Here is a 12,039-nt window from a genome sequence, read left to right as displayed (position 1 = left end):
TGGGTTTTGCAGCCACGGCTTCTGTGGGGGTCTGCAGGCATGGCATCACAGAAAGTCCTGAGGTTCAGAAATCAGTCCCAACTATCTGAATAAGTACCCTTAAAACTGCTGTGGCTGAGGTGAAAAGCCTGCAATTAGGTATGGATGCTGAGCCAACGACTTCACATCAGCCCAACAAGCTACCAGATATATGAGTGACTGACACACACTCATACAAGCTCCTTTCACTCCTCATGTATTTAAAGGCACATCGGGAAGTGGAATCAGCACAGAGACACTTGAAATATGGCACTTCTTTCCCTGATCCTGATTCTCAGAAGACCCATTACAATACACTGATAAACAATGGAATACAGATGGAAGACCCATTGTAAAATAGTGATAAACAATACAAATGGAATTTCCTTGGCTCACCAATGAAGTGGCCATTTTAGATGCTCAAGGGACACCTGGGAGTTAGAGGAGGTTTAATACTTGCCATAAAGCAAAAGAACATTACCCAAAGTGACCTCGACACCAGTTAACTCCACCTGTAGTGGAAGGACTAGCCAATCAAACAAGCCCAAACCTGCCCAGCACCAACATACTCTTTGCAGATCCAGAACAGAAAACTCTGGAGTAAGAGCTACCCGTACTATAGGGCATTAATCAGACAGGGCCTGATCCGGAGCTCAAAGTTAAAAGAAAGAATCCGACTGGCTTGGACTAAGGGCCTGATCCAAAACTCACCAGAGTCAATGGGAGTCTTTCCGTTGACTTTGATGGGCTTTGGACTGGGCCTGCAGAGACCGTGAGCATTCTGAAAAGCAGGACTGCTCAGCGCTGAACTCTTTGGCTATTAGGAATTAAGTCATATCAGGCGTCACTTGAAAGATGGCTATACTCAGGTTTAGCACACAGTGTGAAATTGATGTTATAAGCATAGGCGGCGAGTTACGTCTCCATGTGGTGCCTTAACACCAGCAATATTCAGAGCCCAGGGGCCCAGCTCCACCAATATTTGGGGCTGGGTGTTCCCCCAGCCCCACCTGCCTCCCCCCACCCCCTGTGCCTTCCCTGAGTGTCCCCCGGCCCCCTCTTGCTGCCCCCAGCCCTCCTGCACGCCTCCCCGGGTCCCGGAGCAGAGCGTCCCTGCCTCTGCCTCTTCCATGCAGCTCCATGCTGCCTCCCTGCAGCAACTGCTGCTGCAAGGTCCTAGTGCCCCCCCATCTCCACTGCCAGGGCACACTGACTCTGAGCCTGCCCTTGCACCTCAGACCCTTCCCTTTTCCGGCGGGACCCTCCACCAGCACAGGGGGCCCCTCTGCCTGCAGACACCTCTCCTGCCCCATAGTGGGCAAGGAGGCAGCCCCATCCCCCACCCCCAGTGAGGCTACAGTCAGGGGCAACAGCAGGGGAGGAGGCGCACGCAGCACCCCCTGGCACCCACCACAGGGGAAGCGAGGGAGATTCCTGGACCTGAGAGGGGCCCTAGGACCACATGCAGTGACAGTGGTAGGGGTGAGTGTGCTGCCGGGGGGGGGGGCGGGAAAGGGGGGCTCCTTCCCCAGAGCTCGCTGCTGCCAGCAGGGAAAGGGCTGGGGGGAGTCCTCCTCTCTGGCCCCTGTCCCGGAGCAGCCTGCCTGCACCCCAAACTCATCCCCAGCCCTGCCCCACCCCAGAGCCCACACCCCCAGCCAGAGCTTTCATCCCCCCACCGCACCCCCAACCCTCTATCCTAGCCCTGAGCCCCTCCAGCACCCCAAACACTTATCCCCAGTCCCACCCAGAGCCCTCATCCCCCCGCACCCTAACCTTCTGCCCGAGCCCTGAGCCCCCTCCAGCACCACAAACCCCTCATCTCCAGCCCCAGCCAGAGCCCTCATCCCCCTGCACTCCAACCCTCTGCCCCAGCCCTGAGCATCTCTAACCCCGCAAACCTCTCAGCCCCAGACAGAGCCCTCACCCGTCACACTCCTAGTCTTGCCCTGAGCCCCTCCCACACCCCAAACCCCTCATCTGCAGCCACACCCCACAGCCCTCATCCCTGTACCCCCTCCCTCCACACCTCCTCCCATCCCCAAGCTCCCTCCCAGAACCTGCACCCTGCACCCCAATCCCCTCCCCCAGCCTAAGGCCTGCACCCCAGACCTCCTCCCCCACCCAAACTCCCTCGAGAGCCTTGGGCAGGTGGGGGGCTGAGTTTGGGCAGGGGCAGGTTCTGGGCACCACCAAAATTTCTACAAACTTGCCACCCCTGGTTATAAGATATTAATGATCTCCGTCTATATAAAACATGGGCAAACAAATGGTTGTTGTGAATCTGCCAGAATTATTTACAGAGAAACTCAGTTAGAAGAACTCCTTAATTTCTAAAATAAACCCTGGCAAACGAGTGGTCCTCAGCTAAACTCATCAGTTTGCTTCAGTGAATTACAGCATGTGTTCTCAATTTCGGGGTCACAAACAAGTGTTAGGAGGTTCCAACCATTCTTCTCTTCCCATATTTCTAAATTAGAGGGTTGTCCCCCTACAGCCCTGAGCAGAGGGGAGCAGAGACCCTGTGTAGAAAGGACCACTGAATTATTGTACTGTCATATCATCAATACCATAGCAACTGGATAACTTCAGAATATTTAATTCTCCCTTAATGCAAAAAGGGTGTGTGTGTGACGGGGGGAAGACAGTCAGGTACACTGGATGCAAAATATGGGGTGGAAAGGTTGTTTTTCTGAGTTTTTAAAAGTATAGTAAAAAATAGCTTTTTAAAAAAATTCAGTTAAGAGTGTTTATGTTTAGACCTAAGCAATCGCCTGCAGGGTAAGAAATGCAAACATATATTGTAGCATGGGCTAACACATAAAATGCAGAGATGGAAAATGACTTATGATGTTTATTTTCTCTCCCCAAATTGAGTACAATGAAAAGAAAAAACCCAAATGGGGAAAAGTAAATGCTGAATTAAAAAAAAAAAAAATTAAAGGGAAACACCTTAAAAATCATTTCTGCCTGATTTTTAAACTTGTTACAAGCAACAACTAAAATTGCTATCACTGAAGATAATTAAAATATTTTTTCCTCTGACTAGATTTAAAATTGACACTGTCCCTTTAATAACTTAAGGTATTAGTAGCATTGGTAAGGGCATATTTAACATGTGATTGTAACCTGAGACAGTCTAATTTTTAAACACATAATGTACACATTAGGAAGGATTTATTAAGCCACTGTTTATTGTTTTATTCTGCGTTCCAAGTGTCTGGTGGTCACCTGTCAAAAACAAAACAGATTTTGCTCTCGATCTAATCCTGACAGTTGCATTTTACAGGTCATAACTTTTTATACAGTGGACCCCAAATCCTGCAACCTATTCTATTCAGGCAGACCCCTGTGCCCACACAGAGCCCTACTGAAGCCCCGACTCCGAGTATCCTGATCTAACCAACAGACAACACTGCTTCCTCTTCAATACATTTTTAATGGGAGGCTAGCAAACATTCTAATGAAAAACATGTATAAAATTATCAGATATCACAGTAACCCAGCTCTTTGGACTACACAACTGAAACACTCTTTCATTCCAACAATGACTGGATTTGGAAACCTGAATATACACTATTTTACAGTCCTTAGATTGTAAGCTGTTTGGGGCAGCTGTCTGTCTGTACAGTGCCTAGCACAGTGGGATCCTGGTCCATGACTGGTGTCCGTAGTTGCTACCACAATACAAATAATAACTAATAGTTTTAAATCACGTGTATAGTGTAACTGCCTTTTTGTGCTGTACAACAAGATTCACTTCATTTACCAGATCATCAACTTGAAAACCAGCACAGTGCCGCTAAGTCTACACCTATGCTGCGATCCAAGGTGTGCTTGCCGTACTGCTAAAAATAGCAGTACAGATGCAGTAGCCCAGGCTTTAGCAAGGGCTGTACAAACATGCCAGAATCCAAGGTATGTACTTACGCTGCTAGCCCCTGTTGAAGCCAGTGACCCCATGTCTGCACTGCTATTTTTAACTCTGTCAACATGGGCATTCCTACCTGAACTGCAATCGCCCCTTGTATTGCAGTGTAGGCCTACCCTCATTATAAGGCATGTAATTTTTTCTTTATATATTCAATGTCATGATGAAATAAAGATAGTTTTTGAATGTAAGCATCAATGTTACCATGGCATGTTTAAACAAGTTAACTTCTGCACGTGGGCATACCCGTAACCTCACTTAAATGGAATGAAAAATTACTTACTTTCATCATTAGAAACATTCCCCAGAGAGGTGTGACTGGAATACCGTTTGTTTTCACTTTCATTGAGACATCTTTCAATCCAGCTCTCTGCAAAATAACAAAATTGCTTTTTTGTCTTTTGTGTAAATACAAATCTTTTGAATGATCTGAAGTCTATAATACAATTAGGCTTGCCAACTTTCTGACTGCAGAAAATGGGAGGGAGTTGGGGTGCGTGGGGGGAGGCTCAGGGCTGGGGTGCAGGCAGGGGTTGGGGGTGCAGAGCGGGCTCTGGGCAGCACTTACCTGCGGCGGCTCCCAGAAGCAGCAACATGTCCTCTGTTTCCTAAGCACAGTGGCAGCCAGGAGGCTCTGTGCGAGGCCCTCACCCACAGGCACAGTCACCGCAACTCCCACTGGCCGCAGTTCTCGGCCAATGGGAGCTGCAGAGCCGGCTCTCAGGTCAGCGGCAGCATGCATGGCCTCCCTGGCCGCCCCTGCACCTTGGGGTGCAGGGACATGTCACCACTTCTGCGAGCCTTGCGGAGCCAGGACAGGCATGGAGCCTGCCTTAGCCGTGCCACCAACCAGACTTTTAACAGGCCAGTCAGCGATGCTGACCAGAGCCACCAGGGTCCCTTTTCGACCAGTCAAAAACAGGACACTTGGCAACCCTAAATAGAATCTTTTCTTCTTCAGTGCTTAGCCAGACAGTCGGCCGTACCAATAATTTGCCATTTGGTCTGTTCCTGCACAACCGCAAAGGCTTGACAGCCTGAGAGTCCAACATCGGAACAGACTTGATGAACCCTTGTATTGGAGGTCTCCCCCCAAAGTCCAACCTGTACCTCATTGGGGTAGAGGAGGTGTAACATCTGAAGTCGGGGATTGCTCATTGGAGTTATGCCATCAGCGATGAAGGCTTGTCCGAAATATTACCTTGGGCATTATGCCAGGTGGCCAGATCCAGTGTAAACCCTGAAAATGATGGCTAACACAGGCGGCAAAGATGCAGGGCAGCAGCTGCACCTAGCTACCCGAGGCAAAGGAAGTTAGAAAGACTCAATGGCTCGGGTTGCACAGCGTGAAGCCAGTACCGGCAGACTAGATAAAGGGTCACGTTACCGCGCCTCCGTCTCATCACAGTGAGACGAGGCATTTCCCTAGATAATCGTTCGCTCTTCTCAATACAACACAGAACCACAGGTTTTGCTAGAGGCCTTTCGGCTGGATTTCACTCAAACCTTGCCCAAACCCACATACAAGCCGAATCATCTTCCCACCTTCAACTATCAGATTTCTGTTTTAAAAAACTACACAGGCTGAGTGAGATGTGTCCATGTACATTAAGAGTCTTCTTCATGGAGACCAATAATTTCTCTGACACATAATTTAATATGACAAGACAAATCAAGGGCCCTGTTCTCCTGAAATGCTTTCAAAATTATGCAGGGAATTGAAACAAATGCACTATGCATACATTTCTAGGCCTCAATCTTGCAAAGACTTATGCATGATTTCAATGAGACTCTTCACATGTATAAAGTTAACCAAGTGTGCAAGTCTTGACAGGGTTAGAACCCACACAGAGGCCCAATCCTGGAATCAGATACACTCAGGTGGACACTTATCCCCTCACGAATTCCTCCTCCCAGCAGATACAAGGGTCTGGCCATGGAGCTCTGATTATAGGACTGTGGCCTTAGATGCCAGGTCTTAAGGGCAAGGATTGAATCTTCTCATGTGTGTGCTTGTACAGCTCCTAGAACAATGGAGCCCTCAGTCTGGCTGGGACCTTTGGACACTACTGCAATTAATGTAATTCTTCCTCTCTGGTGGAACTGACCGTGGCCATAGGTGGGGTAGGAAGAGGGTGAACACAAGGCTGCAAAAGTGGTCCCATACTTGCAGCAGGTAGCAACCCTGCAGAGAAAAGACTAAGAGTAAGTGAAGTTAGTCAGACCCTGGTATGTAGCAGATAGCCAGGGCCAAGAGTATTGAAAGGGATCTGGATGACCACACACTCACTTTACACCACACAGCCTACATGAGAGACCTAAAACATTAATTTCAGGGTGCAGTGATGGGCTGGCGGAGGTCCAGGGGATGGTTGTCTGTGAGATTTAGCATCCTAGTGGGTAAACATGAGAGCACTGGCATTTTGCGGGCAGCTCGCTGCATTGCTAAGTGTATCCTGTGGTTTTAGAATGCTAATTTGAAGGTATACTTTGAAGTTATAAAAACAGGATATGTACAACTTTGGTTCAGAATTGAATTTGAATAAATAAAGACGTAAGCAATCGTGGCCAGACAACACCCATGAGAGCAGCCTCATGCACCCGGGTGCTCACACACGCACGCAACAGGGGTCCATACAGAAGTACTCAAGAAGGGCAACGCGAAGCAGCAAATCACATGTTTGCCAGGACCCTACCATAAGTCTTCAGTTACAGTTGGGCACATGCTGTTCGAGCTGGTTAGCCCCTGAACCACAGGTCGCAGCAGCTTCATGTTGCACCACCCCGTCTCTCTATTCCATGTGGGTTCCTGAAGGGAATAATGTTGTAATGCAGCCTTCATTCCCTTAATTATGGCCACATTTGCGTGCACCACCTCCCCTTTCTCAACTGTTTGCAGGTTCTGTGCACAGAGGCAACACATTCACCATTAGACTGCAGAGCACCCAAGAAGTATCAGACCCGTAATTCTCTCATTCCTAGAATTTACTCCCTTTGCAGATGAGGATTTTCCACACTTTTTCAGGAAGGCAGCTAAAGCAAACAAACACTGCAGCAACATATAGCTATTGTTTCTGGTAGGTTTATACCCTCTCCGGAAAGCTATTCCTCTTTCTATCACATCCAACATGGCCATACAGAAGACCACCCTGAGCCCAGTGGCTTACAACCTTACAATAGAACCTTGATAACTAATCTGTACTTTACCCAATCACAAACCACAAGTCTGGCTTTCACAGAAGAAAAGATCCCGTTGAAGTTTTGCGGCAGGTAGATCCAGTACGCTGGCTAAGGGCCATATGCCACATTATTCTCTGCACCATGTCTGGTGTCCCTGCCACATGCTCAAATTGACCCAGTGGTGCTGCGAATCCCTCCCGCTCCTTCAGTGCAGTGGGGCAGAGGGACAGGCCCTCAGCAGCAAAGAGGAACCAGGCACTCCGGATTACAGCAGAGTGAGGTCTGAGAGGCCTATGAGAAAGGCAACCCCACCTCTTTGACGTGAGCTCTTCAGAAAGCAGCCTGTGCTGCTTATACGCATCTCATGGCGTTGAGCTCAGCTGCTGGGATTAAAAGCAAACATAGCTGCCACCACCTCTGAGCAGATAGACTGATCCTCTGTTCTTCATCCTTCTAACAAGAACTGTGTGAGTCATCCTAGCAACAGGGAGCTGGCAGTAGCCATCTGTATTTATCTTCAGTGCCTGGGCCTGGCGCTGGACTGGGGGCAAAGCTTTTTCAAGGTTTTATTTGGTGGTATTTTGCTTGTCAATATCTTTACACATACTGAACCCACTGGCTTCGATCAATACCATGACTTAGATTCATTTAGAAGGCTGACAAACTATAATTTGCACAATCCCCCCACCTCTTAATGCAGTCACCTATGGGATGAGACCCAGTTGCTGTTCAACAATGTACTGCAACCCTCAACTTAGTGGCAGATCCCACACACCACTATCTGCAGCACCCTGGGTTTTCCCCTGTGGTCTCACATTCAAGTGTCTATCAAACCTCTTCCAGTATGAAAAATTATTTGACCTGCCAAGCAGCAAAGAATAGAGGAAACTAACCCTGAGTCTCAATGTTCAGAGGATTACTGGCAAATTTACCATATAACAGAGCACATTACAGAACCTGGCTGAAAAAGGTCTGCTTCTTTAAATGATGTGACTGGCGTTATGAGTGATGGAGATCTGGCTATCACAACCAGTGCGAATTGGTGCACTCAGACATTCAGCCAGACATTTCCTGTGCACCTGGATCAAGATTTCCAAAATTGGGTCCCTAATGTTAGGCTCCTAAAACCATATTTAGCACCTGTATTAAATGAGCTTTGCAAAAGGGCTGAGCATCCACCAGTTCTCACTGAAGTTGCAACAATAATTTGCTGTATTTTTGCTTGAAATCAGCAGGACTCTGCCCATGTGGATCTAATTGTGGCATCAGGGCACAGATTTGCAAATGAGGACAGAATATATATTAGATTGTTTTGTAGAGCCCACCTGCCAGGTAGTTTTGGCCCCAAATTAACTGTGGAGGAAACTATTTTTAACTGTTTTTTTTTTAAAGTTTTTACAAAACCTAACATCCGACACTAATAAGAATATTTTCGTGCATTTCTTAAAAAGCACAAACATGTTTTTGCAGAAATTTAAATATTGCCATCAGGGACTTGCAGAGCCCAAATATGGCAGCAGTGTGCTAATGAAAATTTTTTTTAAAAAAAGGAGCAAGAGAGAAACTGACTAGAAACAAAAGTGAAGCTGGCTGGTCTAGTTTAGTTTCTCACCTGAGCAAAAAAAACCCAAACCAAAACAAACAAAAAACAATAAAAAACAAACTAAAAAGTGAAAAGTAAGTTTGATTTTTAAATTCTTTCAGATCTTAATAATAGAGGCCATGACCCTACAGAAACAACCATATAGGCAGACCCCTGAATGTGCACAGACCCCTACAGACTTCAGCAGGGCTCTAGGCAGGCCTTGAGTCTCACCGTATGGTTGTCTTTTCAGGATTGAGGCCTAATTATTGTTCTGTGACCTTGGGATCTACGTATTGGTTGGTTAGCATAGCCAGGCACAGTCCCCACAACAACAATGCAAACATGAGCTCCATGAAACAACAAAAGCACATCTATTTATTGCAGGAATAGAGTACAAAGGCAGCTCCCCTCCTCCTGCGAGGGCTGTTTCACATTCTCCCTTCCACAGGAAGCATGCACACCCATCCGCCCCTAAACTTCCTCTAATAATTACTTCCCAAGGCAGAAGTCCTTCCCACATGGGAGGAGTCAGACGTTTTATGGGCTGTCTGTGGGTGTGCTTAGTAATATTTAACACAGTCACCCCATGGGGACTCTGTATAGTAACGCAATACAGTAACTCTGTTACACTATTAGTAAAGAACACAGGTAAGGATTTTTTTAAATATAGTTTTTGAGATGACGGTGCCTCTTTAAATAATAAGTAAATATATCAGGGACTAAAAGTGGACTGTCAATCAACCTGTCATTTTACATGCTGCATTTTGCAATTGTATATTTTTTGGTATGTAAGTGAAGACAAGCCCATTATAAATATTACACCATTTCTGTATGACCGAAAGAAGCAGATTCTTAAAACCGAGGTAATTTTTCGTTCTTGATTCCCTTGCTAAATAATTTGAGAATAGGACAATTAACTTCAGAGTACTTTCATAAAGACGGTTTGAAGGTGTTTCCTCAAAGTAATAAGCATTTCCTGGTCTAAATGAAATTTGCCAAGGTATTTATCATAAAGAATGAGGCTGAAAACCACTGTATTTATTAGCCCAAAATATTTTTATTATTGTGTCTAATGAAAGCACACTCAAATTGTTTCTACGTGGATGTTTTTAATGTTCTAAATTAAACTCAAGCTTTTATTTTTTTAAATTCTCTCTCACAGAAGATTGACAGCATAATTTTCTTTCCTGGTTTTTTCCCTTCTCTGTCATGTAAATGTTGGCATTTTTCTGCTTCAGCTAAAGGGATTGAGACGCTGAAGTGACAGAGGATGTTGTGAAAGCCAAAACTATAACAGGGTTCAAAAATAATTGGATAAGTTCATCAATGGCTATTAGCCAAGATGGTCAGGGATGCAGCCCCATGCTCTGGGCATCCCTAGCCTCTGACTGCCAGAAGCTGGGAGTGGGCACCGGGGGATGGATCATTTGATGATTGCCTGTTCTGTTTATTCCCTTTGAAGCACCTGGCATTGACCACTGTTGGAAGACAGGATACTGGGCTAGCTGGACCACTGGTCTGACCCACTATGACCATTCTTATGTTCTTATATGTATTGCTGGCAAACAGCTTGAAAAAATTCTCAGTACAGCAGCTAATCGGAGCTGAGAGATTACTGTAACCAATAAGACTTTGTAAATGTGTATATTCAAAGACTAGCTATCGAGATTGAGATAGACAGTGGTTATGTAAATTCCTACATTTGACTGGCTAATAATGACTGTTTGCCAGAGTAGATTGTAGTTGATGTTATATATGTGAATAATTGTACTGAAGGGGAATTCACAAAGTCATAGATTTAAGGCCAAGAGAGACCATTATGATCATCTAATCTGGCCTTTATTTTGTCTCAACCAATCACAGTGCAGGGATTTTCCACCAGTTATGCAATATTCTGCAATTTGAATGTGGTTGTATGATTGGCATAATCATTGTATGGTTATGTCTCGATATCCATCATGCCAATGTGCAAATCTCTCCACTCTGTAAACCTGGAGTGATTGGCTCCTGAACTCAGAATTTTCAAGTGATTTGACAACAATAAATAGGACCATTTAATTCAGCTTTGCACAAGGGCTCAGGATTCACCCTATATGGATTGCTTCAATTTACTGATTGCTGAGTCACCTCTGAAGTGGGATTTGGCTGCTGTTAGAGCTAGAAATGGGCCAAAGGAAAAACTTTTGATTCAACCACCCACACACTCCAATGGTTTGGCAATTGAACCTGAATGCGATCCATTCCTACTTTCTGTTTATCGCTTTAGTTATAACCTTCCAACAATACTACAAAGCAGATTTAAAACTGCGTGCTAAGCAATTGAAGTAGAGGGGAAGGTAGGTCTACAGATTGTGAATATTGAAAGCAGAAACTGGCCTGCACACCATTACACTTGCAAAGAGTGCCATGAGATATTTAATATCCAGATGTAGTCAAGGAGACTTCATTATACATTTTACCTGAGAGATGGCAGTTCCTGCAACACACTGAACCTTACTACTGTGGGGGAAAGTATTGTTGACCTGACCCCATCCCACTCTGTGACAAGACCTATGCACTATATGCAGCATAGGCAAGAGCGGTAACGCAAGAGGCCTACAGGCCTGCATCCTGTAAGACTTAGCTTAAGCTAAGAGCATTTGCATATGCTGGGCCGTGGTATTTTGACCCAGATAACAAAGTAGGCCAACCTCTAGCCTAGCTCAAGTCCCTAGCTGTCCATTATATGCAACCCCCGCCCCCCGAACCTGCAAAAGCCCCGAGACAAAACGCAGCCACAAGCAAAGTGCAGACCTTTCCTGGAAATTCCTGTGTGTGACCATCTCTGTCTCCTTCTCCCTGCATGCTTGTATTCAAAAATAAAAGGACCTCAGACTGTTTGAACCAAACAGATGGTGTGACTCGTTTTCCACAACACTACTATGCTGTGGTATTGGTTCAACATTTTCACAGGGAAGAGTTCCATCTACTACATCAGTCACCACCACCTCGTTTTGCAGCCAATCCCAGTGCTGACTCAGCCAGCCACGATTAGCTATTCTTGTGACATCTCAAGCCAAGAGGGTGTGGCTTGGGACAACAAATATGGTGGATATAAGGAGGGACTGGATAGCTCAGGGGACTGCCCCTAGGATATGGAATCTTCCATCTCTAGTTCTCCAGATCAAATGCAGCCCTTCACTTTACTAACGAAATATCATTACTGGAGAAAGACTGCCCAGTGCCCTGCGTGAACTCACTTGGTGATCTTACACCTGTTCCTAGTGGGTAAGTGTTCACATCAGAAAAAACATGGTTCTAACAGGCCCCCGTGGTAGCAGTCTCT

The 12,039-nt window shown here is 45.9% G+C and overlaps 1 protein-coding gene across 3 annotated transcripts in view; it reads right to left on the bottom strand.

Moving 5' to 3' along the window:
• RFX4 (regulatory factor X4) overlaps positions 1-12,039 on the bottom strand; it is a 132,413-nt gene that overhangs the window by 101,632 nt on the left and 18,742 nt on the right. For all 3 annotated transcript variants that reach the window (XM_048832236.2, XM_048832228.2, XM_075123406.1), the window contains exon 2: positions 4,233-4,319. In XM_048832236.2, the coding sequence (XP_048688193.1) occupies positions 4,233-4,319 (87 nt within the window). The remainder of the gene's footprint in view (positions 1-4,232; positions 4,320-12,039) is intronic.

This window comes from Caretta caretta, chromosome 1, assembly GCF_965140235.1.
Source record: "Caretta caretta isolate rCarCar2 chromosome 1, rCarCar1.hap1, whole genome shotgun sequence".
Lineage (NCBI taxonomy): Eukaryota > Metazoa > Chordata > Testudines > Cheloniidae > Caretta > Caretta caretta.
The sequence above is the reverse complement of the archived record's forward strand: the minus strand, read 5'-3'. Positions and strand labels throughout refer to the sequence as shown.